General features: G+C 45.2%; 1 protein-coding gene across 1 annotated transcript in view; it reads left to right on the forward strand.

The window, feature by feature from the left end:
• Window positions 1-18,710, forward strand: part of PDE1C (phosphodiesterase 1C) — a 372,774-nt gene that overhangs the window by 305,218 nt on the left and 48,846 nt on the right. The window contains exons 14-16 of the mRNA XM_015405748.1: window positions 7,417-7,537; window positions 10,144-10,319; window positions 14,401-14,700. Of these exons, the coding sequence (XP_015261234.1) occupies window positions 7,417-7,537; window positions 10,144-10,319; window positions 14,401-14,700 (597 nt within the window). The remainder of the gene's footprint in view (window positions 1-7,416; window positions 7,538-10,143; window positions 10,320-14,400; window positions 14,701-18,710) is intronic.

Genomic DNA, 18,710 nt, shown 5'->3' on the forward strand with positions numbered 1-18,710 from the left:
TTTTCTTACAAGGAATACCTTACAATGATAGTTCTAGGTGAAAGGTCATAGTACAAATGCCGTCTACTCTACAGTGATCAAAGTGGAAAATATGGCAAGTACAAAAGAACCTGAGCTTTGGATGTGTGGGGATTCATTATGCTATTAAAGCACCAAACATCTCCTCATCCCCTCTGCAATTCTCAGTTTGTTAGTTGTTGTAGATTTTCCGGGCTGAATGGTATTGTGGGACCTGACGTTTTGCCTGCAGCTGTGACTGGCATCCTCAGAGATATAACACAGAAAGATGGAGTACTCTCTGTGTCAATGTGAGAAGAAAAATGGTAGGCAGGTAATTTATATCTACTCAGGAAAGTGGGGTAGGGCTGAGTCATTATCTTGTAGGAGTTTCCCAGGCTCTGACATGCTAATGGAGGAGCTTTCCTGAGGAGGTTCTTTTGCATATGGTTTGGCTGTTGAAATTCTAATCTTATCTGTAGTGGTGTTGTGAGATGTAGAGCATTTTGTGTTTTTCAGGACAGGAAACCATGCCCTATTTATTTTTAAACTGCTGGACAACACATCCAGTTACCATAACAGATTACACAGGGAAGTCATTGAAATTTATAAACATAAATACAATTTCGACAGGAAAGAAGAGAGTTTAAAAATAAATAGGGCATGGTTTCCTGTCCTGAAAAACACAAAATGCTCTACATCTTACAATAGCACTACAGATAAGATTAGAATTTCAACAGCCAAACCATGTGCAAAAGAACCTCCTCAGGAGAGCTCCTCCATTAGCATGGCACAGCCTGGGAAACTCCTACAAGATAATGACTCAGCCCTACCCCACCTTCCTGATTAGATATAAATTACCTGCCTACCATTTTTCTTCTCACATTGACACAGAGAGTACTCCACCTTTCTGTGTTATACCTCTGAGGATGTCAGTCACAGTTGCTGGCGAAACGTCAGGTCCCACAAGACCATGGCCACACAACTCAGAAAACCTACAACTAATGAACTCCGGCCGTGGAAATCTTCAACAGCATATTAATTCTTAGTTTTTTACAGCTGCCTCAGGTTTTCTGCATCCTTCTACTGCATTTCTATCCCATCCTTTCTTCAAGGAGCTCTGGGCAGTGTACATAGTTCTTCCCCCTCCTAATTTTTTCCTCACAAGAACCCTGTGAGGTAATTTATACATTGTGGCTGCAGTCACACACATTAAATAATCCACTTTCAATCCACTTTCAGTGCTCTTTCCAACTGAATTTTTGCTGTGTGAACTGGCAAAATCCAGTTGAAAAGTGGATTGAAAGTGGATTATTTAGTGTGTGTGACTGCAGGCTGAGAGAGAGTGACTGGCCAGGATCACACATTCAGTTTGAATCCAGGTCACCTCATGCCTATTTGTATCCTCAAACCATCACAGCACACTGTTTCTCTTCAGTGCCTGCCTATTTACGTTTGGTGTCAATCTGTCTAGTAGTATATTTCAAAATTCTACATAGATAGGTTTTGGGTAGATTTGACAGAAGCTTAACTCTCTGTTAGGCTAATTAAACTAATTGAAGATCCTCAGCAGAAGTAACACTTCAATAGGGATTGTTTTCTCGCCACCATGGTTATGTGTCACACCTAAATATCTAATCTGTGGCTGCAAACCAGAATATGAACACATAGTATGAAGTGGGCTTCGAACAATAGCTTGCATTCACCACAGCTCTGACGTTCCCATCTGCACTGAACTGAAAAATGCTTCAGGGAGCTGCACGTTAGACACACTGGCACGTTTGAAAAACTCAGAAAATCTTGTTAAAAAAACAAACTTTAAAAACTTGATGAAAACTGTTCACTGGAGTTTTTCAGTATGTTGTGTTCCTGGTGAAATCAACAATGTTAACAGCCAAGGCCATTATCTTTTCTAAAGCGGGTGGGTTTGTTTGTTTTTTGCCCATGAGTCTGATGCCCATCTCTGAAAGCTAGCTACCTTTCCCATCAACCAGGCAAATGGCAGCAGAACGCCAAGCCAAGATTGTTCCTTATTGCTCAGCAGGAGCTTGGAAGATGTCAAAGCCTTCCCTTCTGTCTGAGGCTGTAGGAGGCTTGTTTGATTGGAGACTGTAGCTCCTTGTTGTCATCCTGTGCCTCTTTCCTTTGATAAGTGTAGTGACATTATTTCATTTTTGCCCTTTGCCTGGCAAGGAAGAAGAAGCCCACAGTTTCAGAACATACTGATAATCAAATGGAGTTTATTCCACACGTTTATTCCATCACCTTTAATGATCAGGACCTTGGATTCTGTTGGGAGGTTGGATGGGAAGGCAGGTCTAACCTCCATGTTCCCAAAGCCACACCTTAGTGTTTTGTGGGTCACTCCCCATTATCAATTTTGAGATGCCTGATGATTGCTTCTAAGAACACCAGTCCTTTCCATTACTCATTCCCTTGAGTAATAATGGTCTGTCAGTGGCCACTAGCTGTAGTGGCTAAACAGAACCTCTATATTCAGAGGAAGCATACCTCTGGCCCCTGCTACACGGCAGGGAAAACACTGCCCAAAGTGCGGCTTTTAAAAGCCGCACCAAAAAAGAGACGCCGCGGCGGGATCCCACGATCCCCTGAGCCGCGGCGCCGTTGCTCCCCGGCACGATCAGATGCCGGGGAGGAAGAGACGATTGGGAGGGGGAGGCTGCTGAACTGTGCATGCTTGAGCATGCGCAGTACGGCCGGGGGCCGGGGATGCGCTGGTGGAAAGATGCGCCAGCGATCCCACGGCCAGCAGTAGGTGGTTCTTTTTTGCTGCGGGGTTTGGCCGGGAGGGGGGGATTGGGAACGGGCGCAGCACGATTCCCAGATGTTGCTGTGGGATCGCACTCGTTTGCTGCAGCCCCAATCCGTCCCTCTCCCGGCCCAAAACGTCTCGTGTGAACAGGGCCTCTGAATAGCATTGCTGGGAGGCAACATTAGAGCAGGCATCTGTGCTCTGTTTGTTGGCCCACCAGGGTCACTGCTGTGTCACTGTGTGGAACAGGATGCTGGAGTAGATGGATCAGTGCTGTGATCTTGCAGGGATCTTGTTACACCTTTAATGGTGTCTGTTTCCATTCCAAAGAGCTGAGTGACTGGCTGTGCCATCTTGCTGAAGCTCATCAACTTTGGAAATGAAACATTATTATTATTGTTATTATTGTTGTTGTTATTATTGTTATTATTATTATTACTATTACTATTTTCGATTTGTATCCCGCCCTCCTCTTAACGGGCTCATTAAAACCAGAGCAAAGCTTCCTCATAGAAACTCAAGCAGAGAAATCTGGGCACACTGTCTTGGGGCCGTGTACTATGGCTTTGTTGACAGTAACTGCTTTGGTTTGTATCCTTGTAACTACAGTAATGGGTGAGCTTATTTTATAGCCACTGGAAGGCTTTCTGAAGACTGAGATTTGCTCTGGAGTTGGCAGGGCCTTGATGTTGCTGTTCCTTCAGTTTCTTAGCTGAGGTTGTAGTATCGTCCGAGCTGAGTTGTGGTGAATAGGGCTGAACTTACCTATCCTGCTTCCAGTTCACCCTGCAGTTCTGAAATCGTACAGGAGACTCTGGTAGCTTCAACAACAGGGCTCTTCCAACTGGGAGAAAACATATGGAAAACATCAGTGGCTATTAGTCACAAGGTATAGATAGGAACTCTCAGTCTGGGGCAAGTGATGCACTGTGTTCTTGGTGATTGGGGGGGGGGCAACAGTGGGAGGGCTTCTAGTGTCCTGGCCCCACTGATGGACCTCCTGATGGCACCTGGTATCTTTGGCCACTGTGTGACAGAGTGTTGGACTGGATGGGCCACTGGCCTGATCCAACATTGGCTTCTCTTATGTTCTTATACTAATGGAGAACACTAATACACGCTGAGAGATCACAGTCTCAGCACCACATATTATTTGAGAAGTTGACAGAAGTTCTTGAGTGCTCTGTTAAATCTATACACACATACATACATACATCACAAAGATAACCAGTGGAGGTATTACTTATTAGGGGAAAACTACACACAGGCATCATCTCTGCTTGAGAAAGACAGCTTCCTCCTTGTGAGTCAAAGGTAACAGCTTGGGTACCCTGCCACACAGGCAGATAAGGCCTTTTGTACCAATCCATTGTGCTGCATAGTCCAGCATTCAAACTGACTTCCTTACCTGCAGTCCATTTATTCCTCTGCTTCTGGACACACGCACAAACCTGCCTTATACTGAAGCAGAAACTGTTGCCTATCAAGGCTACTCTGAATGGTACAAGGATCTCATGGAGAGGTCTTTCAAATAACCTCCTATTTGGTCCTTTTAAATGTGTTTTTAAAAAAAAAAAAAAAAAAACGTGGGGATGCCAGAGATTGAACATGGGAACTTCTGCAAGGAAAGCAGATTATATACCACTGACCCATGGCCTCCTCTTCCTCCTCTGGCTCTGAGTGCTTCTCGGCACCATTCCCCATTTTAAACGCAAACCAAGGTTTCTCACACCCAGTGTACAATTAACAGGGAGCTGTAGCCTGTCCTGGCTTTCTGAAGAATGTACTAGAGGTTCGCATTCAGATATTCCCAAACCAAAATGATGCCTTTGATTTCCTGTTTTGTATAGGGCTGGAAATACTCAAAATACTCCCAAAACTTCAGGATTTATGAAAATCTACATCATAAAATTGCACAAGTGTTTCAAGTTGTTTGGTCACCAGGTTGAATGTTGGGGAAGGGGGGAATAGATGTAGACCGATTTCCCACAAGCGCTGCTCCATGCTCGCTCTCCCCTTTTGCCCCATGGTACGTGTCAATTTCACACAAGCAGCTTCGCATGATTTTCCCCACGTCTACTGTTTTTTGAGGATTGAGTAGACGCAGGGGAAATTGCGTGAAGCTCCAGAGCCTTTTCTCTTTTTGCAAGTTCTGCCAACATGGCGTCGATCCTCGCTTCAGCCAATATTGCGGCATCAGTCTCATGCCTGGTAGATGAAGGCTAGTGCAAGGCTTCGGTATGCCGAGACTTGTGGGAGGACCTTTTGGAGACCACAGTGTCTTGGGACTCGTGAGAGATCCTTGACTGGCCGGACTTGGCAGAGGTCACAGTGCTTAGGAACCCGTGAGAGACCTCAGACCTGTAGGACTGTTGGGTAACCTCAGAATGGCGTAACTTGGCAGAACTCACCGACCGTAGGGATTTGTGGGAGATGTCAGAATGGCAGGACTTCGGGGCAAAATGTGGCCGCGCAGCAGCTTGTGTGAAATTGACACGTACCATCAGGGCAAAAGGGAAGAGCGAGCGTGGAGCAGCGCTTGTGGGAAATCGGCCTAGTTCAGATGGCAAGTTTGCAGTCCATTGAACACAGTGGCAAGAAGACCTTGCCTTTAGGAGGAACAGAGGGGGACCCGCAATACTCGCGGGGGGGGGAGAAGAGCTCCGTCTCCTCCATCCCCCCTCAATCTCCCCGAGGCTGCGGCGGCAAGGCCGGTCCTCCCCCCCTTTGCCGGGCTCGGCGGTGGCGGCGGCGAGGCCGGTCCTCCCCCCCGCCCTCGAGGCCAGCTACAGAGGCGGAGAGGCCAGCGGCGGCGAGGCCAGCTACAGCTACAGCTCTGTCACTTTTTGGGAAGATTTAAACATCCCCCCGAATTTTTTTTCAACTTTTTTGATTTTTGTGCACACATGGGGACTGGCCCACGTGTGCACAAACCTCCCCCTCCCCCCCAAGTGCCCCTGGAGCGCTGATTTAGCGATCCGCACTCAGGGGGCAACTTGGCTATTAGATATATAGTTTAGCCAAATTTCCTGTCCTCCCCATTACTCAAAACAGATCCCTGAAATGGTATGATTACTCCCAAAATTTTGGAATAATGGTATACCCTTTTTGAAATGCCCCAAAGTGCAGATCCCCAGAATACACCCATTTGGAAATGCTGTTTTCTTTGCCACCCTTTCAAAGATATAATGCATATTCTTTAAAACATAGAATTGCATTCTGTGCCACCCTTCCACATAGCTGGATCCTGTGAGTTCTTTACACCATGGCTTACTTTCAAAGGAGAAAGACTTTCTTCAACAAAGAAAGACTTCAGCTGCAGACCAGAAGGTTTGTAGTTCGGCAGTTCAAGACCCTAATGCCGCATGATGGAGTGAGCTCCCGTCTCTGGTTCCAGCTCCTGCCAACCTAGCAGTCCGAAAGCAAGAAATTGCAAGTAGATAAATAGGTACTGCTTCGGTGGGAAGGTAACAGCATTCCGTGCACCTTGGTTTTAGTCATGCTGGCCACATGACCACGGAAATGTCTTCGGACAGCGCTGGCTCTTCAGCTTGGAAACAGAGATGAGCACTGCCCCCTAGAGTCGGATTCGACTAGCTTTCGAGGAAGGGAAACCTTTACATTTACTTGAAGAAAAAGACATAGTGGAAGAGAATCACAGAAGGTACTTGGAGGTACACTTTGGGCAGGAAGTTGGGAAATAATATGATCCAGCCCACAATGTGTTAAGTGACACAGAACTTATTCAAAGTCAATGAACCCCGTTTTGAGCCGTGTGTGAACAGGTGGGCACTTCTGGTGCAAGCTTTATTCCGTGAAAGATAACAGAGGAGCTACTTCTGAGTCTATCATTTTCTGACATAAAAGGAAAAAATATATATAACGAATCCTGAGTAACAGGCTCCGTGGCCCATGTAAACTAAATTAAATAAGTGAATTATCTGCAGGCATAATTACATATGACATTAGCGGTCATGTTTTTATTGAGAATGGTGCTTCTCAGGACATTTCTGTAATGTACTACTCAATTTGTTTAATTGGCACTACAAATGGTGAGTAATACATAAAATTAGTGTCCAATGTGACTGCCCTGAAATCTACATCATAAACTGCCAGCGACATTCATTTGATACTGTTTCTTAGGAGATAATTTCTTTTTGTTCTCTGTATTATCAACATTATTCATCCCAAATGGTTTAATAATTAAACATGGATGACCATCTGAATAATTATTGCTGGTGATTCAAAGGCAAACTTTGAAGTGCGGCTATTCAAGGGAACACGTTTGCTGCTTCTCCTTTGCACATCAGTGACTTGAGAAGTCTGATTAGAGTTTGGTTATTTTAGTTCTTCCGTAAGTTCTGTCCTCCAAGCTGAGTCAAAACCAGCTGTACCAGGAATTTGGCTCAGGATCCTGCCAAACCCACAGAGAACCAGCTCAACCCCATCTGTCTTGTGCTGAATTGCAACACTTTGTTATCGCCAGTGTTTAAGGAATTACCTTACAACAGAATGGTAATGCCTGTCCAGCGTGTCTGTTTTCTCTAAGTATTTAAAATGTGCTGCAGTACGTATCTGTCCATCCACCTCAGTAAGTCTGGCAGCAAGTGTATAGCTAATCTGGCTGCACTGTGTTTTCCCCCCAGGTTTTATTGATTTCATTGTGGAGCCCACTTTCACTGTGCTGACTGACATGACAGAGAAGATTGTAACACCTCTCATTGAGGAAGCCTCCCGCTCTGGCATGACAGGGTTTAGGCGTTCCAGGTCGGTACCTATGTGAATTGTGGAGACAGAGCTCAGCTTAAACAGGATTTTGTACTCAGTGGCTGTAACTTACAGCTCCACCGGAGCTTCTCCTTCAATGGGAAGGGACTCATGCCGGTGTTCCCATTTTCATAGAAGGCAAGTCCAAAGCCTTTGTACAGTTGCACAGATCCTATGTATTACAGCCATTATAGTCATCAGTCGCCTTTGCATTGGCAATACCCTACCAATCTCTGCATTGTTGGAGCTCTTTCTGACCCCTGGCAGGGCTATTTTTGGGCAGGAACGCACAGGAACGGAGTTCCGGCTGGCTCCCAAGTTGGACACGCCCAGCAGGAACGTATTAGCATAATAGGCCACACCCAACAGCAGAAACTCATTAGGATTGGCTACATTAGGGGTCTGTGGCCTAACATGCAAAAAAGTTCCTGCTACAAAAAAGCCCTGGGTTTGGACAATAAACAAGGTAAACAGAATAAGAAGCAAAAGGTGGGTGTGGCTGGATAAGCACACATTTGGTAACATGGGGGTGTGGCCTAATATGTCAATAAGTGGTGCTGTCAGGGGAGTGGCCTAATATGCTAATGAGTTTCTGGTGTTGGGTTTGGCCTATTACGCTAATGAGTTCCTGCTGGGCTTTTTCTACAAAAAAAAGCCCTGATTGTCCCCTGGAAAGATCATTCTTGGGGTTAGGATCCGTGCAGAGGAACAGCTGTGAGGGTTGGTGGGCTGGAACAAAGAGAGACAAGGGGATGAACCTCCCCTGAGCTGTGCTTCCAGAAGATGAAGGAGGAGCAATTACACCTCCTCCTCCCTCCTCATTCCATTCACAGCTGCATGTGGGTCCTGTGGCCCTGGGACTGATCTTTCCAGGGGTCAGAAAGAGCTCCAGCAATGCAGAGGAATGTGAGGAAATGACACTGGAGTGGTAGAGTTCCACTTTAAAAAAAAAATTAGAATGTAGTCCAAGGAATTATCCAAGTTTCCAGGATGTTAAATGGATAATGTTGGGAAGAAGGGTTGGATTATGGTCGAAAGGCATATGCACAGCACCCTTGCTGAAGCTAAGCAGGCTGGGGTCTCGGCAGTGCCTGGATGGAAGTCTGCTTGGCGTTCCTTGAAGGTAGAGATAAACATAAAATAAACAAGAGAAATGCCTTGGTCTGGCTATGTCCAACTCTCCTGGGTAATTTTTTCTATATAATGTATCTGTTTTCCACTTTAGATATCACAGGCCCACTGCATTCCAATGAGACTGGAGTGAAACAAATTGCTGATTAATAGAACCCTTCATGGTTTGTCTAGACATGTGTTTCAGGAAGCCTGGGGGCTTCCACAATAGTGTGTTTTTTCTAGGTTGTCTGGTCGCTGATGCGATTCCATGTGGAACCATCTTTGCAATGGAGTTTTCGCACAGTCCAATTTTAGCCGTGGTTGCACTTTCACACTGGATGACATTGAAACACCCCCCCTACACTGTGTTCTCCTGTGACCCTCAGGATACTCAGTCTGCTCTGTTTTAGTTTTTTCCCCCTTTGAGGAGCATGGGTAACATTTAATAGAATTGATACAATACTTAAAAAAAACCATTTGTAGAGACACCTCCAGCGATCCCTTCCACCCTTCCTAAAAGCTAAGCTGAACTGTGGGTGATTCTTTTCTGTTTTCCCTTTTTTTTATTGCTGTCAAATCATAGTCAACTCTTGGCAACCCCATAGAGTTTTCAAGGCAAGACACATTCAGGGGTGGTTTTCCATTGCCTGCCTCTGTGTTGATACACACCCTGGGCTTTCTTGGTCATCCCCAATCCACATACTGACCAGGGCCAACCCTGCTTAGCTTTCGAGATCTAGGGAGATTGATCTAGCCTGAGCTATCCAGGTCAGGGCGTTTTACCTCTAAAACTGTAATCCTTTGATGATCTCCCCCCCCCCCGCCTAAAAGGCAGGCGATTCTCTTCTGTTATATTTCTGCAGGGGACTGGCCCCTTGCAGTCAGCAACAGGTGAAAGAGTAACTGGCTATCACTTTGCCGATTACACTGTTTCCCCTTCAGACACAAGACTGCTCAGGCCCATAGTGTCTTGACCAGGAAACATTTGTATTTTTGTATGTTTAAAATAAGGCAAGGGTTTTTTTTTGTATGAGGTGATATGGGCTGTTAATGTTCTGTGCACAAGTGGGCGGTGATGTTTTGTGGGAACCTAGGCGAAGAAATGCACCAGTCATGTGGCTGAAACATGGGAAATCCTTGGTGTGGAAGCAGCCCTGGTTCCCATTGGTCATCATGGATTGTTTGTGAGAGCTCTTCACTACAAACACGTATTGCTGATAAGCCCGTGTGGTTGTGTTCCACCCTGGTAGGCTGTTGCTTGGAAATTGCTGGCTGCGGGGGGCAGGATTGGATCCCATGGAGTCCCGTTGCTCTAGATAGTTCAGATTCACAGCTGAGTGGCAGTTTCTCAGCTCAGACCGGGCAGTCATCAATCAGAGACAAGAGCCAGGGAGAAAAAATATCAAGCGAAAGAAGGAAAACAGGCATTTTGTGGTTCTTTTGCGGGTGTAGTTGTAGAACGTATTAACTCTCGCTGCATTCTTTGATCGCAGTCTGAACAGCATTAGCCCCTCGGAAGTTAAAAGATCAAGTGTCAAGAGCACTGGGTCAGAAGGAAGTGCCTCACTCAACTGTTCGATCCTCACTGTGGACTTCAAATGTTTTAAAACCACCTGGACTGAAGTGGTGCAACAGAACAGGGAGAAGTGGAAAGCACAAGCAACCAAAGGTAACCTGACCCAGCAGTTTGGTTTTTTTAAATGTGAGTTAAAAAGACAGTTGGCGGCTAAAGACTCTACCAGTTGCAAGTAACATTGATATTTGCGGTAGCATGAATGGCTGTTGTCGCAAAGTACCACAAGATGAAACCTTGGAGTGACGATTGTACTTCGTATAATCTCTCAGCACCAAGAATGTTTCCATGTAACAGACCCGCTCCGGGAAAATGAGCTGTTCCCTGTTAAGATAACACCATTAGAAAACTGTCTCTATGTGTTTCTGTGCTAAGTATCTCCGCATGTGTGGGCAAAATTAGTAATACTGTCAGCTCCTTCGGCTGACAGTATTACTATTAAATAGATGGAAATTAGGAACCAGAATAAACATATGCCCCAAAGAACATGATGCTAAAAAAAAAAATGAACGCATGATGCAAGCTCAGTATTACTCTTAGCAATAACAGGCTGAAGTGTTGGCTGTGGCACACACTGTTCGGGATCTCTCCCCCCCCCCCCAATTTTCACTATGCTGCGGTGGCTCAAGTGGTTAAGACGCTGAACTGCAGGCTGTGGAAGGTCAGTAGTTCAGCAGTTCGAGACACGAGTTGCCACATGACGGAGTGAGCTCCCGTCTCTAGTTCCAGCTCCTGCCAACCTAGCAGTTCGAAAGCAAGAAATTGCAAGTAGATAAATAGGTACCGCTTCGGTGGGAAGGGAACAGCGTTCCGTGCGCCTTGGTGTTTAGTCATGCCGGCCACATGACCACGGAAACGTCTTCGGACAGCGCTGGCTCTTCGGCTTGGAAATGGAGATGAGCACCGCAGCCCTAGAGTCGGACTCGACTGGCTTTCAAGCAAGGGACCCTTTACCTTTACAGCCACTTTCCTTGTAACAGAAATTTCCTAGAGTCTTGGTAAGGTGTTTAGCAAGTCTTTGCTACCCCTTTGGTCTTAATGTTCTCCAGCCTAATTTTCCCTAAAAGTAGCCCAAGGTTGATTGAGCCCATACTTCTTGAAATTGTTAAGAGGGTTGCTATCAGGAGGGACCCTAGCTCACTTGTAGAGCATCCACTTTGCACGCGGAAGGTCCCAGGTTGAAGACTTGACATTTCCTGTTATGAAGGATCAGGCAGCAGGTGATACGAAAGTCTCTACCTGAGACCCTGGAGATCTGCCGCCAGTCAGGGTGGTCAGTCCTGGAATAATTGTCCTCAGATCATTATTATCTCAGGAAAAGGAACATTAATGAAGAAGACATGAACTCATGAAGCGGCCTTAAACTAAATCAGTCCAAGTATTTTAGGCTGATTTCGCACTAGAGCTGCCTCAATGTTGTGCCACCATTTGCCCCGATACTATTGGTCAATTTCACACTCGAAGCTGCGGGGCTACATTTTGACTCGCGGCTTCGCCCGATTTCCCCCGCAGTTTCGTGATCCTGCTTTTTGAGGACCACGAAACTGCGGAGGAAATCGGGCAAAGCCGCAGGTCAAATGCAGCCCCGCGGCTTCGGGTGTGAAATTGAAACTGAAGCTCAAATACTTTGGCCACCCTATGAGAAGGGAGCACTCACTGGAGAAGACCCTGATGCTGGGAAAGATTGAAGGTCAAAGAAGACGGGGACGGCAAAGGATGAGATGGTTAGACAGTGTCATAGATGCAACAAACATGAAATTGAGCAAACTTCAGAGGACAGCGGAAGACAGGAGGGCCTGGCGGGAGCTGGTCCATGGGGGCGCGAAGAGTCGGACTCGACTGTGTGACTAAACAACAAAAAATGGGGGCAAACGGCGGCGCAACATCGAGGCAGCTCTAGTGCGAAATCAGCCATAGTTTGCCCGGAATATCCTTCATCCTCTTCTTTAGCGTTCCTTTTCCAGACTACGTTTGATTACAGCGTTAACTGTAATGTGACAAGCAGATACTAAAAGTGTGGTGAGTTTTTTGTTTTTCTGGTGTGTGGATAGTATTGTGAGAAGCTGTACTTGTTTAATACTTGTGAGTCAAGAGGTAAAGAGTCAAAAATATCTGGCCATTCAGTTGTGACTGTTCCTGACTCTAGAACTCCAGCTCACCCTGGTGAATTTCACCCATCCCCCCACCCCACATTTCCTGATTTCTTGCTTGAACGGGGCAAAACTCTGGCAACTTCACGATCCTGTCTCAAATTTCCCCGTTCTGTCTCCATGCTAGCCCAAGAAGGTCAAAATGAAATAAGGAAGCATTTTTTTAAAAAAAAAAAAGTTGACTAGATGTCTGACAAGGCTGCCTTTTGTAATCAGCTCCCCAGACCACTTGCCTCTTTTGCCCTGGGGATAAGGAATTAGACAAAAGGTGCTTGTACTGTGCTGATTGCAAACATCATTAGGTGTGAGAGAAGGTCCTCTTGATCACCGTTTTCATCCGAGGTCTTCGGGTAGCAAATGACAGCGCAGTCCTAATTAGAATTATACCCTTTTAAGGCTGCGGTCACACACACTCAATAATCCACTTTCAATGCACTTTCAGTTCACACAGCAAAATCCAGTTGGAAAGTGCACTAAAAGTGGATTGAAAGTGGATTATTTAGTGTGTGTGACTGCATCTTAAGTCTCCTGAAGTCTGTTCTAGTCAATGGGCTTAGAAGGGTAACTTCAGTTAGGGTCTTCTTATGTTCTTACAGACAGCTTTAAAAGGGAATTAGATAGATTAGTGGAGGATAGGTCTATCAGTGGCTACCAGGTATGGTGACTCAGGGGAACCTCCACATTCAGTGGCACTAAACCTCTGAATACCAGTGCCAGGGAGGCAACATCGAAGGAAGACCTTGGCCTCTAAGTCCTGTAGTTAGCCCTCCAAAGGAACTGGTTGGCCTGGTCCAGCAGGGCTCTTCTTCTTAAATTCTTATGATTGCACTGTAAGATGGATAGCATTTTGGGACACTCTAACTGACTGGAGATGCTTCTTGTCAGAATCTGCTACCTGGACCACTCTCTTTATGGTGGTGCTGGAGATGGAAAGTGCCGTCCAGACTTACGGTGCTCCCATAGGGTTTTCAAGGCCAGAGACATTCAGAGGTGGTTTGCCATTCCCTGCTTCTGTGTAGTGACCCTGGACTTCCTTGGTGGCCTCCCATCCACATACTAACCAAGACTAACTCTACCTGGCTTCCAAGATCTGATGAGATCAGGCTGGCTTTGGCCATTCATGTCAGAGCCTGCTTTTGATACCACCATCGAAAGAAATAACTGATCTGTGTCTGAATGCACAGGTTAAATTGTTCCTTATTGGGTGGGGAGGTTGTACATCTCTCCCGTAAACCATAGTCATTTGACAAGTGGGGTGCATTGTTATCACCTTCGTTTCTGCAGTTCCTAGCAGCACAGTTCTTTCAGGCAAGATGTGTGGGAGGGGGGAAGCTTGGTGGTTCTCAGACTTTGAAGTGAGGACCCACTTCTAAACTAGCTGTACCCCTAGGGACCTACCACTACAGAGCTGTGGGCTGCCAGCAGTGTGAGCCTAGAGGCAAAAAGCCCATTGTCTCCCACACCAGTGGTGGTTGGGAGTGAGCTGAACCTCTGCAAATGCATATGCAGCAGCTCCATCTTCTTCTTCTTTTCCACTGGAAAGAGAGGAGCCATCATCCCTCCTCTCATCTCAGGAGTTTGGTTGCAACTTACTTGTGGTCCACCATCCACAGTTTGTGAACTGGAGGGAAGGGGCTGTGGCTCAGCTTCAGAACATCTGCTTGGCATGCAGAATGTCCAAGATTCAATCCCTGGTATCTCTAATTAAGAGGATCAGGCAGTAGGTGATGCGAAAGACCGCTGCCCGTCAGAGCAGACAATACTGACCTTGATGGACCAAGGGTCTGATTCAGTGTAAGGCAGCAACACATGAGGAACCACTGCAGCATGGCATTCTGAATTCCATGCAAAGAAGGACTAGATTACAGTTAGCTGTGATGCAGACAAAACGTCTGGAAGGCCCAGAGTTGGGGCTTGCACTCTGAAAGAAAAAAACTGAAATAAAGGTTGCCATCCTGGTAAACACACTATTAATTTGTTTCTCCCCATCCCCATTTAATCTGCCTTTGTTTTTGCTGAGGGTGCAGAAGAAAAAGCGAAGAAGGAAGCAGAGGAAAATTCGCAGCAGGATGCAGATGAAAAGAGAACAGAGGAAAATGAAGGGAAAAAGCCAACGGAGGAAACAGCTGCCACCAAATCCGAAAACAGTAAAGAAGGAAATTCGGGAGACAGTAAGAGCACAGAAGCCAGTAAGAGCAATGTAAATGGGACTCGTCAAACTAGTGTTAACAAAAATGACGCTTCTCAAGGGAAGAATGTAACTCGGGCAGAAAAGGAAACAGATCCCAGCTCAACAGCAAGAGACCAGAAACGGCATGTACAGAATGGTAAGCCTTCCGTTCACTAGGTGGGGGGTTTTCTGGTAATCTTATGCTTGTGTGTAATAGATCCAGAGCCAATGGCTGATTCACAGATAAGTAGTTCTTGTCTACTCTGAAGACTCATCTACTGATACTCTGCAATACATGGAGTTCTTGTTTTTCCTTCCGCTTGCCCTGGGTTGCCATTGCGAATGTTAATGGCTCTCAGTCTTGAGAGGAATTGCATTTTAAGGGTGCTATACAAATCGGGTGTGTATTTGTGCTGAGTTTTACAAATATAAGGACTGTGAGCTTCACTGTGTATCTCTCCTGCTCACTGGGACTGTAGAACAGTGGTCCTCACAATTTTAGAAGAAAGGAATTTTAATGCAGTGAGACACAACATTAATCTTCTTTGATGCAAACCACCTTTCTTTGTTTGGCTTCTGCTATCTCATTCTGGGGGATTGTTTTGGTTATCTGGGGTTAAGTTTTGCCATTTTCTTTCTGGAAATCATTATGCTCATCATTCCTCTGTGTTTTCTGCTGCATTGTAGATCAGCCATTATAAGTCTCTAAAGCCACCCTATTCATTAATAAATTGGATTCTGTGAAAGTTCAAGAAGAATCACTCCTCGCTTTAGTCTGAAATGCCTTAGCAAAAGCTCCTGTGTCTTTTCAGAGGACTGTGTGAATTTTTAATATTCATATGGACATTCATCATCCTTGCCCTCTTGTGGTCTTTTGTCTTCAATTGATGAAAGCAAATATTAATATCTCATTAGCGTGAGTCCTTGCGAGTTTAAAAAAAAACAGTCACGGAAATGCTGAGCTTTGGCTTGCAAATAATCTTTCGCAAGTTGATATTCACTGAATCCGCAGGACCATTTGTTCCACAAAGAATGGGACTCTATTTACAGTGTGCTTCTGTCCCCTTGCAAAATCTTTTGAAGGACTGGAATTCAGATAAATATGTTCCCAATCCTAGGTCCCAGTCACACGGGCTGGATAATGTGGGGAGGAGATGTGGCTATTAGTGCCGTCGCAATCTGACGCACCCCAACGCGATCAGATGCGACGACGTTGTTTCCTTGGGTGGTTGTTTGCAGTGCGCTCCAACCAGGAAGCAGGGACTCGAGAGGAGCGCGCTGGGGCGATCAGACGGAGAGCGTCTGTCTGCAGCCCATCGCTACCATTTACTACTGGGGTTTCCAAGGTACTTTTAAAGTCTGCATCTTCGGCTGGACGATACCGGTTGGCCACGGGTGCACCACGCTTGTCAGATGTGGCGGTGTGATCGCGCCCATATAATCCGCCTGGCATTCGTGGCTCTCCCGCGGCAAACTCTGCATGTGATCGGGGCCCTACTCATGTTTACTCAAAAGTACATCTCAGTGGGGGCTTGCTCCCAGGTAAATATGCACAGGAACCATTTTTATAGTCCATTCTTGAATTGATTTAAAATCGGTATATTTAGAGAACTGTGGCATTGGCTTGATCCTTTCAAACTGGTAGGTTCCAGTCACCATTCTGAACCAGACCTTTGAGTGTGGATCAAAAAATCCACACAGTGGGACCAGGGGCAGATGGGGGATTTTTCTGCAAATGGGAGAGAAGTCAAAAAATTGCATTGGAGATTTAAAAAAAAAATCAAATTATGGAAACAACATCTCTAGCGTTAACAGAAGATTCCCACTTGTGAGAACTTTATTACTGATCATTGCAAACCGTAGTTTCTATGAAAGGTGAAGGAGAGGGCACGGAGATGGGAGATAAAAAGGAGAAGCTGAAGGCAGGATAGAAAAAGTTAGGTGCACGTGGAGGAGAAGATAAGGGGATAGGCTGCCAGAGGAGGGAAGGAGGGAAAGCTGAAGAATGGGGGGGAGCAGATAGTTAGGTTGCTGTGCTTTGGGGAGGTGCCCAAAATCTCTTATTTTACCTCCTGTTTACTGCTTTTATTTATTTAAAATATTTTTATCCTCCTTTTCCTCCCACAAATACAAGAAGAGCAGCAACCAGGAGGTAGAGCTGAGCAGGTGAAAGAATTCAGTCCTTGGTGGAGTAGTCTCACCTGACAAGCAGCTTCGTTTGCCCATTCTTCTGTTGCTATGTTGTTTTGTGGGGTTGTCTTTTCCTAACATTGCTGATTCCAGCTGACCAGGAAACTTACTTGATTGTGATGTTATTACAGCACTTCGTAACCAGTGAGATCTGGCAATATTGACAGTGTCACAAAGGCAACTAAGAATAAGGGCAATGATTCCTCAGTCAACATTGCCCTCGCTGCGAATGGGCAAACATTATTTTGGAATCCCCCCTCAAAACAAACAAACAAGGGGAGTGTATTTGTCCACTGCCAAAAGTTGTCCTTTCGGTTCAGTCCTAGTTACGCAATCTGAATGTTCAAACTGTGTACATTTTACAAAAAATGCTTACCTTCTAGTTTTTTCCTGTAATGTAGACTGCCATTTGTTGATGAGCCAATTTATTTATTTGGAAAATGTATATTTCACCTCTCTCAAGAACCTGCTCAAGGCAATTTACAAAATAAAATACAATAAAACCTTGAAATATAAAAAATTGACAGTCATCAAGAATCCAACAATATCATCAAATCAGCATAAAACATTTAGCAGCCTAACCCTTACTCTGGCTATAACAGTCTGTAAGAACAATTCTAAAATACTAACCCCCTAATTAAAAGCCTAGTTAAAAAGAAATGTTTTGGCCTGATGCCTAAAAAAGAACAAGATAGGTGCCAGGAGAGCCTCAAGGGAAAGGGCATTGTCTTTGCTATAGCAGAAAATGTCTTTTAAAGCATAACAGAAACAAATAGAATAGAGCTTTATCACAGCACTAACCAACTGCCTAATGTTCTTGGTTCCTTGTCATGCACTGGAGAAAGGCAGGCAGGTTAGACTAGTACCCCAGTCCAGCAGGTTTCCACATGTGTCATCCTACTGAATCAAAAGCTGCATACAAAAACGGGTGCTGCTCACCCATTTCCTGGAGTTGGACCTTTGCATCCAGCGCTTTGAGGATGCAGGTGCAGTTGTGGGAGGCACGTGCACAGTACCACACTAATAGCTACTAAGGTTGCCAGCTATGGGTTGGGAAATTCCTGGAGATTTTAGGTGTGGAGCCTAGGGAGGGCAGGATTTGGGGAGGGACTTAGGTAGACTACAATGCCACAGAGTCCACCTTCCAAAGCAGCCATTTTCTCCAGGGGAACTGATCTCTGTCACCTGGAAATCAGTTGTCATCCCACAAGATCTCCAGCCACCACTTGGAAGCTGGCAACCCTAACTACCGACCTAACCAGTATGACAAGAGGAACTGATACCCATGTCCCCTTCTCTCCTTCAATGAGGGGGAAAGAAAATTGGGCATTGATTGAGGTTTTCAAGTGTTTAAGCAGGTCATACATGTGCATAGTTGCTGTGCAGCTATGCATGGTCAATCCATTGATATTGCCATGTATTTTTTGGACTGGGATCTGAACTTGTGTGTAAGAGAGGAGGAGAAAGGGAGAGAGAAGCAAGCTATGATCAGATTCATTGGTACTTTTAAAAAAAATGGTCAACAAATACATTGTGACCTTTTATGTGTTTCCGTGTATGTGTAGCACAAAAACACATAAAAGGTCACAGTGTATTTGTTGACCATTTTTTAAAAAGTACCAATGAATCCGATCATAGCTTGCTAAAACAATATATATTGTTTTTATTGTGTGGGGTGTGGGGTTTTTTGGTAATTGTTTTATATATCTTGTAAGCTGCCTTGAGGTCTGCAAGATTAATAGATGTTTTAAATGAATAAGCAATATAAACTCTACATACTTCCAGCTCATAACATATAAAATCTGACGACAGTGAGGGGTTATCTAAAAACAAGGAAGACCCGAGGGTTACAGGTATACAGTAGTGGCAGAATGTGTCCGTAGAATCATCTGTGTATCAATCAGTCTGATGAAGCTCTTTCCTATTGTTGAAGACTTTTCTGCTTTATCTAATTTCTGACTTCCAGGTGAAGTAAAG

The sequence above is a fragment of the Gekko japonicus genome, unplaced genomic scaffold (genome assembly GCF_001447785.1).
Source record: "Gekko japonicus isolate JY-2015 unplaced genomic scaffold, Gekko_japonicus_V1.1 scaffold58, whole genome shotgun sequence".
Classification (NCBI taxonomy): Eukaryota; Metazoa; Chordata; class Lepidosauria; order Squamata; family Gekkonidae; genus Gekko; species Gekko japonicus.